The sequence below is a fragment of the Rhinolophus sinicus genome, linkage group LG03 (assembly GCF_036562045.2).
Source record: "Rhinolophus sinicus isolate RSC01 linkage group LG03, ASM3656204v1, whole genome shotgun sequence".
NCBI lineage: Eukaryota > Metazoa > Chordata > Mammalia > Chiroptera > Rhinolophidae > Rhinolophus > Rhinolophus sinicus.
In genome coordinates this window covers 65130797-65144906 of record NC_133753.1, presented here as the reverse complement: position 1 = coordinate 65144906, position 14110 = coordinate 65130797, and the positions used below count along the sequence as shown (strand labels likewise).

The 14110-nt window shown below is 38.3% G+C and overlaps 1 protein-coding gene across 1 annotated transcript in view; it reads right to left on the bottom strand.

The window, feature by feature from the left end:
- GPR176 (G protein-coupled receptor 176) overlaps positions 1 to 14110 on the bottom strand; it is an 84565-nt gene that overhangs the window by 4800 nt on the left and 65655 nt on the right. Inside the window, exon 2 of the mRNA XM_019725512.2 lies at positions 1653 to 1905. Within this exon, the coding sequence (XP_019581071.2) occupies positions 1653 to 1905 (253 nt within the window). The remainder of the gene's footprint in view (positions 1 to 1652; positions 1906 to 14110) is intronic.

Here is a 14110-nt window from a genome sequence, read left to right as displayed (position 1 = left end):
CAGTCTTGTTTTTCTACTACAGGACTTGTTTACCTTTTAAAAAATAATGACAACTATACAGTAGATTTTCTGAGGGAAAGAAAATAAGGATTTCTTATTGTTAGCATATTTTCCTGACTGAGGGCCCAGAAACCCACATGCCATTATTGCATTGATTCCAGGTATAACAGAAAAGTATTCAAAATAATGCCGTCCCACTCTTGTTGAATCCTATTCTTAAAAAAAGCTTTCAAGATTCATAGCAGCATTATTCATAAGAGCCAGAAAATGAAAACAACCCAACTGTCCATCAACTAGGAAATGGATAAACAAAATGTGATATTGAGATATATATATATATATATAATGGACTTTTTAATTCAGCAGTAAAAAGGAATGAAGTAAATTGTTAAGGGAGTAGATCCTAAGAGTTCTCATTACAAGGGGAAAAAAATTTTGTTCTTTTTTTTTTGGTACCTATATGAGATGATGGATGTTAACTAAATGTATGTGGTAATCATTTCACAATATATGTAAGTCAAGTCATTATGCTGTACACTTTAAACTTATACAGTGTTATATGTACATAGTTTTCTATGTACTTAAAGCCAGGCTTCTGGTTCCAGAGTCCCATCTGGAGCCAACGACTTCTCCTAATGAGCAGGGGCTTTGCCTTACTCTGTGTCCTTCCATGCAGATGACACTGGGCAGCTAATGACATCAGGGTTTAGGCCTGAGAGGTGACTCCACAAATTGGTTCTGCAATCCATACCCTCCCAGGTCATTAAAATATTAAGTATGTTTTAGATGGACAAAGAGTTTTAAAATTCCAAATTCATCTAAAATGTAGTTAAATTTATCATAGGGTATAAAGTCAGAAGAGCTAGCACGATCCCTTCAGCAACTTTTTCTTCTTGTAAACCTTGAAATCAAAAGTACCGTGGACACAAAATACGTTTCTATTCTTGTTTGCTTATTTAATTCTATTCTCTAAAATGTATTATCTCAACTGTATTCATGACATGCTAGCAATAAAGGGAAAAGACAGGAAACTTCATTACTGAGATCTTCACTCTGCGATAAATTTGATCACAATATGCATGATGACAGTAGCTAAGAGAAGATTCCTTTCCGAATGAATGTCCTTTTAAAGAGGTTGGGAAGAGAAAACAACAACCATCACAATATAAAGCCTTGGAAATAAATCCTCCAAAAGAATTCCGGTGTTATCTGGCCAGGTCCAACTGGACTGTCTAATCATTTGTTAAATAACCAGTGAATTGTTCCCTTGTTCTTCAGAAGTGTTTTCATCCTACATCAAAAAGCCCTAATTGCAGAGTTCTCAATCCGATGAGCAATCTACTGCAGATTGCGACACAAATACCACTGATTCCAACCATGATGAAGCGACACTACGATCCAGTCGCTGTGGCCCAGCATCCTCATGAGGTAATCTGCCATGTCACAACTTTTCTCAATGGCCCTATTTTCCGTACCTGCTGTTAAATCAACCTGTCTTTTGTGAGGCATCTGTTTTAACAACTCATTCTCTTTCTGTTGACCACAGGCTGACCAAAAAGTGAAACGATGACTATTTCCCATTTGCTCCGTGATGCTAATATTTCAATACCCTTAAAAAAAAAAAAATCGAGCCCCTGGCGACCTGATCTTACCTGTCCAAGGCAATGGCAGGGAAGCTGAGGATAGTCACCGAGCAGAAGACTTTGTGCAAGAATTTGACAACCTTGCAGAAGAGCATGGTATAGATCCACCAGCAACAGTGAGGGCTGGTGCTGAGTATGATGTCAAAGGGCACGCAGACCAGGCTGGCACAGATCCCCGAGCAGGCCAGGTTTTTAATGAACCTGTTGGTGACAGATTTGAACACAGTTGTGCGGCAAGTTGACCATAACACCATGAAGTTTCCTGGCCAGATACGGGGGAAAAAAATAATAATTTACATTAAATATAAAAATAAATTGTAAATAAAAGACAGAAGACAAAAAAGAAAAGAAAGAAACACAGGTTAAAAAAGATTGAAAAACCACATTTCAGAGCTGATTTCAAAGGATTTAAATACTTACCTATATTGTCAATTTATGTGAAATCATTAAATCACTTAGGTACATTCTCCAAAAGTCTACAGGAATTTTCAGTGGTGAGTTTTGTTACTTAATTTAGGCATAATAGTATTATGATGCTGATTTAGTCTCTTCTGAGTATAAACAATTTGCTAGGTGTTACTTAATCTCCGGCAATCTACTCTCACCAAGTTTGCAAATGACTTTCACCTTGCCAAACACTGCAACAGAAATAGGACGCAAGCCACACATGCAAGTTTAAACTTTCTAGTAGCCATATTTTTAAAAAGTGAAAAACAGGTGAAGTTTTAGGTATATTTTATTTAACCCAATATATCCCAAATATTATCATTTCAACATGCAATCACTACTTGAAAAGGTAGTAATGAAATATTTTTCATTCTTGTTTTTTTGTACTAAGTCTTTGAAATCTGATGTGGATTTTTAAAACTGAAATAAAATTGACATACAACATTGTATTAGTTTTAGGTGTGCATGGTGTGCATTTTATTTTGCACTTATAGCACGCTTCAATTTGCACTAGTCACATTTCAAATGCTGAATAGCCACAGGCAGCTTGTGGCTACTGTGACAGGACAGCGCTGTTCTAGACCATTGGCAGAAATGGTACATTTGACTGGCTTTCATTGAGCAGTCTCCTCTCGTGGCTTCCACAGGCCTACAGTCTCCTGGATTTCCTCCTACCCTCCCATCTCTCCCAAGTCCTGGATGCTCCTAGTTTTCTTTACCAGGCTCTTTATCTATCTATCTATCTATCTAGCTCTAGCTCTAGCTCTAGCTCTTCCCTCCCCTCCCCTCCCTTCTTTTCCCCTCCTATGCCCTCTCCACCCCTCCCCTCCTCTCCACTTCTCTCTCTCCATCTTCTCCCTAGGTTAGATTACCCATTCAACTGGCTCTATTGAAATGCTGATGACTCCCATAGTCAGGTCCCAAACTAGGCCTCTCTCAACTCCAGACTCCTATTTCCAATTGAAAGGCTGATTCCGAATAGTTATGGGGATGTGAAGTACAGCATAGGGAATATAGTGAATAATGTGGTAATAACTGTATAGTGCCAGGTGGGTACTAGACTGTCATGGGGATCACTTTGTAAGTTATATAAATGTCTAACCACTATGCTATACACCTAAAACTAATATAAAATAATACTGAATGCCAATTATAATTGAAAAATTTTTTAAAGGGGTGGAAATGTGAAAGGGGATAAGAAGTTCAAATTTCCAGGTATAAAACAAATAAGCCATGGGGATGTAATGTATAGCATAAGAAATAATTTTTTTTTAAAAGTCTGATTCCCCGCCCCTCTCAATCTGTCATGCCTCCCCTTGGTCTTCAAGAGTTTATAGATCCAGGGCCTCCCTGCCTAATTTCACGCCCCTCTTCCCCTGGCTTGCTGGGCACCAGCCGCTCTGGCCTTTTGTGGGGTTTTTTCTGTTTTTGAAACAGGATCAAAGTTGATCCTGTCTCAGTGCCTTTGCACACGTGTTTTGTACTGCCTACATGCTCTTTATAGGTCTGGTTCCTGTTAATCTAAGTCTTAATGTAATGGCTGCCCCCTCCAAAAGGACATTCTCTAATCATCTCTTTATTTTAAATACTCCCTGCTCGTCCCTCCATTATACTCTAGTACAATATCTTGTTATGGCCTTCATAGCTCTTGTCATAATTATTATTTACTGGCTTCCCCTCCATTTCATAAGGATAAAAACCATGTCAATTTTCTTCACTGTTGTTTCCCCACTGCCTTGCTCAGTATCTGACACACAGCAGGCATTCGATAAATATACGTAGAATGAACAAATTTGTAAGATAAGGGGACAAACAGCAATCCAAAGTCCCTGCGGTAAGATGACCCCTTTTGTAGTACGTACATCATGTGAGGACGTTCTAAGCCGGTAGCTCCCAAACCGTACTGTGCATCAGAAATACTGTACCATACACCCTGAATCACAGTTAATAGGTATGGAACTGTGAACCTGCATTTGTAACAGGCACCCCAGATACAGTTGGCCCCCAACATTTCAGAAACACCTCTTCTAAACAGTCCGTAGCTCCCGCCCCAGAGACTCATAGGGACCAAGTCTTCCAGGTGTGCGGGGCAGCCTACCTTCCTGGTGGAGCTCCTACCTGTTGAAAGAACCAGGTCCGTTCGGCCAATCACTCATGACCTAAGGACGCTGCAGGCTCCTGTGCACATGCTCAGGGAATGCCCCACCCACGCACCCACCCACCCAATGAACTAACCCAATAGCTCAGCCTCACTTGGAAGGAGAATGATGATGCCAGGGGAGGGGACAGCAGGGTTCAAAGCTGCAGCCAGTCACTGCAAGGAGCTGCCTCAGCACCTCAGATATCAACATAACTTACTGCCAAGACTCTCTCTTCAAACACAATATTCTACGGCTACTTCTTTTCTGCTGAAGTAGAAAAAATTGCCACTATGTTTAGGTAACTAGATAAGCTGCTTCCAGGAAATTCTCTACCAAATTTTCCTCACATCAGTAGCTGCCTCACTGACATAAAACCAGTGGTGTGAATATATACATACACACATTCATTCAGCATAAGAGCTGCTTATACTAATACCGCCATCTCCAGTCCCCTCAAGCTTTCCTGTCACCAAGGTGATAGACTGAGCAATAATAATGTATTTGAAGCTCCACTGACTTGGGGAATTCTTTTTCCTGGCAATTTTCCACTGAAGCACAGAGTAGAATCTGGCTGAAACATCTTTCCTCACTTAAGTTTCACATACAGGACTTAAATTCTGGTAACCATCTAAAAATGAGACAGCCCACTTAAAGAAATCTGCCATGAAGAGAGTATACATGTCAGTGTCTTTAGTTGTCAAAATCAGGGGTGTCTTCCAGTTCACTGGGGGACTTCTCATAAAGATAATCCTTCTTTGCTATAAACCAAGACCCTTAGGATTTTCTTCTCTCATCACTGTTAATTTTCATAGTTTGGTAGGTTATGCTGAACAAAACACTCTGAGTAACCAAACAAACAGGAAAATTCATTGCAAAGGAGAAGACAGGCTGTGGGCCATGGTCTCTCATACACACAGTAGTTTCTGTTGAAACTTAACTGAAACTAATTTCCATCATTACCCTCATACTCTCCTCTTTGGTCTTTCTCTCTCCATCTCTATTATGTCAGCCATACTTTTTATTGTGTGTTTTTTTTTAAATTATATATTTTATTAGTATATCCATTCTGGTGAATAAGGAAACTTGTTTTCAATGGTTATTGAAAAACCCAAGACTGCTATAATCACATTTTTATCTCCACTGGCTTATAAAACTCTAGGTGGCATCTGGAGCCTAATCTCTTTTGGTATTAAGAACCTGAAGCTAAGAAGCCTATGTTCTTTCCATTCTTTAAACCACCTCTCTCTCCCCTCACTTAACAATGGACTCATTTTGCTCTAAGAACCTGAATTAGACCAAAATATCAGGACAGAGGCACCCACACTTAATATCTCATTGGTCACACATAAAAAAAGATGTGTGTCTACACACACACACACACACATACACACGAGTATACATATACCCAGGCATGCACACAATTATACACACAGCAGCAAAGCAAGATAATTATATATTTGACCATTTAATCTCATTAGCACTTTAGATTCATCTTAGCTTTACAAGGCCTACTAAGGATAATTCAGTATATATTTTTAAGTTACACAGTGTTCAGTGTCGAGATACTTTTCATTTTAGAGATCATGTTCTAAATCACCTAATATCCCTTAAAAATGATTCAAGTTCTGTACCCATTCTTCCTCCTTATATATTCCCATTATACTTTCTAATGCTGGATTCCATGACAAGTCCCAGAGCTGTGAACACAGCAACACAGCTAGTATACACTCATAGCACACACAATCAAAAAGGGACTAAGAGGGAGAGGGTGAAGGCAAAGACATGTCAATTAACTACAACTCACAGATAGTGCCTGGCAGACTTTGAGAAACTAACCAGGCAATTTTGCTTCTGGGAATTTTAGACTGTGACTGTCCTTTTTAACTGGTTCATAGGCTTTACATCTATGACAGCAACAATCCTGGTGTGTTAAAGAGACTAATAACCACAAGGAGATATTCCCAAAGTGCCCTGAAAAATAGTATGTCTTTTAGAATCCTCCTGGGAAAACAGTTACAACACCCTTTAAGAACTACCAGCTTCTTCCTCCAGTGACTTACTGCATACAGCAGGGAAAAAAATCATGGCCATACTCTTACAGCAAGGTAACATACTGAGGCAATGTTACATTATAAGGAAAACCCTAAGAAGACAGACTGTGCCAAGAGGGAGGCCAAAGTGAATTAACAAGAATTAAAAACACCACAGAGGATTTTTACACTCAGCAAACACTATATGCCGCAAACACCATGTGATGCACAGTCTAAGCAAGTTAGAAAATACCAATTCCATAATAGGAGACATGAAGAACAATTACTTTGCGTAAAATGGAATTTTAAATTTCTTGTTTGCTTCTGTCTGCAACTAAAAAAGTAACCAAGCACAGAATCTCTTGGGTTAAAAGAATTATGTAAATGAGTATTAGGAAATGCTTTTAATTAATTTGCCAGATAACAACAGGAATGACTTTTAGCCTATCTATGTCTTTAGAATTAAAGTGGCCTTATAGACAGCATATCATTGCTTTTGCTTTTTTATCTGATCTGACAATCTCTGTCTTTTAATTGGTATATTTAGATCATTTATATTTAATGTAATTATTGACATGGTTGGAGTAAAATTTACCGTCTTGCTAGTTGCTTTCTATTTCCCATCTGTTCTTTTCTTGTGATTTTGGATTGAGCAGTCTTTTAGAATTGCATCTTATCTCCACTATTGGCTTATTATTTATATTTATTTTTAAAAATTTTAGTGGTTTCCTTATGTTTACTACATACATCTTTATTTATTCACAGTCTACTTTCAAATACTATCATATTACTTCATATGTAGTATAACAATCTTATAACAGTATATTCCCATTTCCTCCCTACTAACCTTTGCACTTCCATTGTCATACATTTTACTTTTATATAAACTATAAACCAAACACATTGCTGAAATTTTTATTTTCAGCAGTCAATTAACTTTTAAAGTAATTTAAAGTAAGGGGGAAATTCTTTTGTACTTATCTTCATTTTAATCATTTCTGGAGATCTTCATTTCTTTGTATATATCCAAGCTTCTGCCTGGTATCATATTCCTTGTGCCTGAAGAATTTCCCTTAACATTTCCTATAGTGCTAGTCTGCTAATAATTAATTCTCTCAAGTTTGTCTGAAAATGTCTCCCCTTTTCCTTCATTTTTTGATTTTCGTGTTTGCTGGGTATAATTTTCTGAGTTGAGAGGGTTTTTTCTACCAGTATTTGCCTGATGTCATTGTATTATCTTCTGGATTCTGGATTTCATAGTTTCTGATAATATGTCTTCTAGAAAGCTTACCATCGCTTCTCGGCCTTTGGGCTAAGATCAAGTGTAGTATAAATCTTACTTTTGTTCTGTATGTAATGTGTCTTTTTTCTCTAATTACTAATATTTTCTCTTTCTCTTTGGTTTTTAGCAGTTTGAATATGATGTGTCTAGAAGTGTCTGTGTGTGTGTGTGTGTGTGTGTGTGTGTGTGTGTGTGTGTGTGTGTGTGTTTACCTGGCTAGGGTACACTGATCTTCCTGGATCTATGTTTGGTGTCTTTTATTATTTGGGGAAAATTCCTGTCCAGTATCTCTTCTCCTCTCTCTCTTCTCCTTCTGAGATTCTAATTACATGTAGTATGTGCAGTAAGCATAATAATGCCCCATGACCAAAGATGTCCATATCCAAATCCCCAGAACCTATAAATATATTAGGTTACATGGCAAAGAGGAATGAAGGCTCCTAGTCAGTTGACCTTAAAATAGGGAGATTATCCTGGATTGTCACAATTTTAAAAAATTCTCTATCTGATAATTTCAATATCTGGGTCATATCTGAGTCAGGATCTTCGATTGCTTTGTCTTTTGATGGTGTTTTTCTTGCGTTCCAGTGTGTCTCATAAATTTAAGTTGAAAGCCAGATATTATCTTTAAGACAATAGATACTGTTAAATAGTATTTACAGGAAATTTGGACAGACATACACACACAAACACTCACACACAATTACACAAAAGCACCATTTAGGTCCGATTCCAGATCCCAGGCCACAAGTCAGCAACTTCATTTAGTAGTCCCATAAACATTCATAGGACTTCACATAAGCAAGAAACAAGAAAGAACATATTTGATCATTTTTAAAGTGGGAAAAGAAGATAAGGAAAAAAAGGAGGCTAGGGCACTGAGAAATATAAACATTGTTTTGTGTAGTAGACACCTCCTATTACTACACCAAGCCGTAGACCTTCAGTTCCTAAACCTGCATGATCAATGAGATCCCCTAGGAAGCATTTAAAACACAGATCCCTAGGCCACAGCCCAACTGAATCAGAACCCTGGAAAGCTTAGGAATCTTTACCTTTATCTCTTCAGGAGGAATTTGTGATGACCATTCAGGATCCATAACCACCATAACCACTCACAGGGAGCCTTCACTAAACTGAGTTCCTCAATGTATTCACTGTTTATTTTTTGTTTTTTTTCAAATATGAAGAGAGCCCTTCCCAATATTGAAGGCAAAAACACACAAGTCACGATGAGCTCTACTTATAGTCTCCATAGAGCCCCAAGGAAATCGTTCTCTGGCCAAGGTTCAGTGCTGGACTGCTGCTCAATTTCTCAGCATGGCCTGCAGACACCAGATCAGCTACAGCTACAGAAACAGTTTTTCCTACCAGAGGAGAAACACGAGAAAGGATGGCATCCTTCAACCAATTTTTTATTATCAATGCTCACTGACTCATTACATATCCCACAGCTGTTCACTGTCACTGGCCAAACAGAAGGGACAGAGGATTTTAATTAACTTTAATGCATTTATTTCCATTTAAAAAATAAGCTCATTCATTTAGTAACAATAAAGTACATGGGGAACATACATTTTGTTTTACAAAGAAGAGGAAAAAACTGAAAAATATCATTGCTTACTAAAAGCTGCACAGAGAAGGGGAAAGCAGGACAGAACAAAAGAGAATGCAACCCAAGAGCCTTGCTCTCCAGGCTATAGCTTTAGTGACTGTGCAATACAGTTTATACCTTGGCCGTCAGGAGCTCTAATCACTTGGAGGTCTAGAACTTCAGGGCACCATTTTCATTTTGGGTTTGTTTTTTGTGTTTCCCACATGCAATACTTTATGGTTTCTTATGTAATCTTTTATGGTTTCTTAAAGTAACACATGGCAAATATTTTTAAATTCAGACAATACATATAAAGAAGAACATGAAAATTACCCACCCAGTGAAAATCATCCGTAACCTTTAAGTATTTTTCCTTCCAAACTTATTTTTATATATACAGACTTCTTTTTATACCAGTGGGACCAAACTATGCACACTGATTTTCAACTAGATCTTGTCACCATATCAACCATCTTTCTATGACAATAAATAAAACTAGACCTATATCATCTTTTAACAGCTACATAAAAGCAACAGTGCTTTTATGGTTATACCCTAATTTATTTCACGTATTGCAGATTGGTGAGTTTTTAAAGCTGTTTCCAATAGAGCTCTATTATACAATGCTGAGATCAACATCCTCACACATATAATAAATCTTTGGGAACTGAACTGATTATTTACTGAAAATAAATTCCTAGAAGCAGAATTTCTGGGTCAAATGTTTTGCTCATTTTATATAGATATTGCTAAATAACCCTCCACAAAAGGCATATGAGAGAAACGGATTTCCCATATGCTTGCAAAAAGTTCAGCAATCTCACTGAAATGTTTGGAATTTTGCATGCTTCCCCAGTCCTAGGATTTTGTTTTCCTTATTTCCAGAAAATCATCATCCATTGCCTCTTTGAATTTTTCTCTTTATTCTTGTCTTCTAGAACCGTTATTAGACTTATATTAGACCTCATCTCTTAACTTCTCATTCATATTTTCCATCAATCTATTCTTCTCTACCAAATTCTGGGTGATATTTCTCAGGTCTACTTTCCATTTTATCAATTCTCAATTCATCTGGAATAATCAAATCATACCTTTTTTTTTTTTTTTTAAGCTTCTTGAGCATTTAACTTTTTGAAATTTGTATTTGGGTCTATTTCAAACTGCGTATTCTTTATTCCTAGAGTCATTTTATTTTCTTGGTATGGCTTCTATTCCTTTCTTTGAGGAATATTATCTGTAACAATATGCTTGATGGGTTTTAGGAGCAGCACCCCATCTGGAGAAGAGATGTCCTTGCTTTGAGACCTCTCATATGATTCAAATGCTAGAAAGGAGGAGATCTTGCAGTGGCTCCCGCCCTCCCTGCTCGGGAGACAGGGCTTCCGTGAAGTTATGAGTCCAGACCACAGGGAGGAGAAGGGAGTTACTATATTGCACAGTAACTAAAACTATAGCCTGGAGAGCAAGACTCTTGGGTTGCATTCTCTTTTGTTCTGTCCGGCTTTCTCCTTTTCCGTAATAACATCTTAATATCTATAATCGTAATTTAAAATGCTTATAGTTTCTTTCAGATGGTTCTGTTGTGTCTAGTTGTAGAAGTGTCAATTTTGCCATGTGTTGGGTCTGCTGGTTCTCCCATATGGTTTTGAATGTTCAATTATGAGCTCATAGTGTGCGGGGGTTGTTTTCGTGTGGTGTGCTAGATTCTCTGGTGTGGAAGTGTTCCAAGTGGTGAGCCAAGCACACATTAGTACTTGCTTGCACTCTTGTGTGCATATTAAAGACAATCTGATGAAAGGACCATTCTGAAAAAGGTTGAATGTATAGGAAAACTTTTATCCTAGGGAGAGGCAAGGTATCTTAATGACTAAGAGCAAGGTCTTACTCTGTATTCAGTCCCAGCTCTACCACTTACTAGCTATGTGCTCACATGTGAACTACACTTCTCTGTGCCTCAGTTTCATCATCTGTAAAGTGTATATGATAACAAAGCCTGTATTCTAGGGATACTGTAAGAATTAAATGAGTCAGTACAAGTAATAGATGAATGATGCTTAGAACAGCTTCTTCTTCCAGCTTCTTGTAAATAATGTGTGCTATGTAAGTGTTATATGGTACTGTTATTATTAGTTGCACAAAGGTTCCAGAGGGCACCAAGGAAAGGAAGGTCTGACAGAGAAAGAAAAAGTGAGAGACTAAGCCAGAGGAAAAGAAACCTGGAGCTGTGAAGAGAAAAATAGAAGGGGACATCTGACCAGAAGGACTTGAAAGCAAGCAGGAGTAAGAGACAAGGTAGCACTAAGTGGCCTCCCTGTTCCAAATGGAACAGTGGGGTCTACCAAGGAAGAATCACCCAGATTTACCCCAGGGAGGTCTCTTGGTTGGTGCTGCTCTGGCTGAATCACAGCAGATCATCTTGTGGGGTCAAGACGGGTGCCCAAGACCGCGGTGTTTGGGTGGTTGTGGCAAACTTGGAGCTCTCTCCTCATGCCTGTGGGACACACAACTTGTCTACCTCATCCTCTCTGTTGTCTGGATTCGGTAACTTCACTAAAGCCTGTCTCCCGAGCAGGGAGGGTAGGAGCCGCTGCAAGGTCTGCTCCTTTCCAGCATGTCCAGCCTCAGCTGGAATCACGAGAGGTCTCAAAGCAAGGACATCTCTTCTCCAGAAGGTGCCGCTCCTAGAATCCATCAAGCCTATCACAAAATAGTCCAAACTTGAGAACCATATGATTTTACTGATATGTGGGATATAAAACTGAAAGCAACAATGGAACAAGACAAACAAAGAAACAAAAACTGATAGACATAAACAATAGTTTAGGGGTTACCAGAGGGTAAAGGGGGAGGGGGCTCTAGAAGAGGGTAAATGGGGTCTAATATATGGTGATGGAAAGAGAACTGACTCTGGGTGGTGAACACACAATGTGATATGTAGGTGATGTATTGTAGAACTGTACACTTGAAACCCATGTAACTTTGCTAACCATTGTCACCCAATAAACTTTAATAGTAACAAAAAAAATTCCAAACACCCCACAGAACACTTACAGCAGCACACAAACATGATACAACTTACTAGAGCACCAGAGTGAATAAAAAAAATCACATAGGGTCAAGAAAATTTAAAAAAGGAATCAATGATCTTGACATGGTTTCATTCAGAAAAACGAAACATCTCGAAGTCATAGGACTGCTTGATAATGCCTTAAATCCAATTATCTAAACAGCTCGAAACTGCCAAGAAATTATTCATATCATTATGAAAAAAGTTTTTAAAATGCTATCTGGCCAAGATTATATGTTACAAATAATAAAACAGTGACTATAACTATACTTTGTTATCTGTTTACAAAAACGCTTTTAAAAACAATCATTACTCACTATCTTCCTAATAGGTAACCACTATGTACCACCTTTGTGCATGTAGACTCACAAGACGAGCAATTAAGTATTTTAACCAAAACTGGGGAGAGGGGAACCTAGCCAATTTCTTACCAGCACTAGAAAGTAAAAGTGCCCCTGAATATCTGAAGGCATCGGTCCATTTTATTTCGGTATGATTCAGATGTAGTTTCATTATGACACTGATTTTTGGAAAAAGTTGGTTAAAAAAAAAGTTGTCAGAGAACAAAAAAGTGTGAGATTGATTAATGAAATCCATTTTAAAAAAGAGCAGGGGTACAAGAGCAACTTGATTCAGTTTATCAAAAACATTCAATAGTTCCCAACTGCCATTAAGAAAAAAACAAATCCAAACTTCTCACCATCAAATAATACCCTTTAAACCTCTGGCTGCCCCTACACTTAATACCCAAAGTCGCAGCATCCTGATGGGATGGAATGAGCCTGGAAATCTAAGGGTCCATGTTTGTCCCCAAACCCTTAAATCTGCTGGCCAAGCAAAACCCTCAAAAGGAGCTCCCTTTCCTCAAAAAGAGTGAGAAAGGGCAAGGGAGAGAGGGAGGGAAGGACAGACAAGAGGGCAATAAAGAACTCCTCAGTGTGGAGAAGGCAAATGGTACCTGGGGGTTCAAAAAACAACACTGAGAAGCTTTGTGAACATGGGGGGAGAGGACACCAACATTACAAGTTGAGTTTCAAAGTTCACACTTCCAAAGGAAAGTTTAACGAGTTCTATGAAAGAATTCTATCTTACTCTGATTTTTTTAAAAATCTTTCTCTCATCTATGCATGTAAATTTCCCAGCTACCCAGGGAGTCAGCATTTGCTAGGTGGTAAGTAGAGCTTTTTGGCCACGGGTATCAGAAGAACTGTGGTCATCAACAAGAATGTGGGGAGAAAGCCAGTTTGCAGCCAGAGAGCTGTGCCTGGTGGTTTTCAATACAATTTGCTCTTCCTCCCTGTCTAAAAATTTGAGTCTCTTCCTCACTAATGAAGTGTCAATTTGCTGTAACTTGTGATTAAACTCTCTAATACCTGCCCAACTCTGTTTAACCTGATCACTATTAGCGTGAGAAAATTATGTTATTTTACTTACAATTAATTTGATTCCAGAGGTTTTTCTGAAATGATACAGGAGGTTCAACAAAGCAGGAATTGGATTAGCAGCAAGAAGCTATGTAATAAGCTTATTAAAATTCATGGTGAATTTTACACAATTACTTTGAATGAAAAGCATCTTATGAAATATATATCCCCAATCTAGCCCTGAATGATTTCTCCTTAGAATACTTGCTCCCGGTGAATAATTCAGATAAAATATTAACAGGATTCACGTTTGTAATACATAAGAATATATAAAGAGACTCCAACAATAGCGTCTTCCCAGTCAGCTCCTGGGAGGCCACACAAAGGACTTTAGGTGAGTCTATAACAAATGCAGGTATGTTTTAGCAACAATGGTATCCACAAAGGCAAACTGTATTGCACAACCAAGACAAAAAGATCCCAGCGACCATAGCCGCTGGGGCCCTCTCATGGAAGTCACAAAACCCCTGAAATGAGCTCAG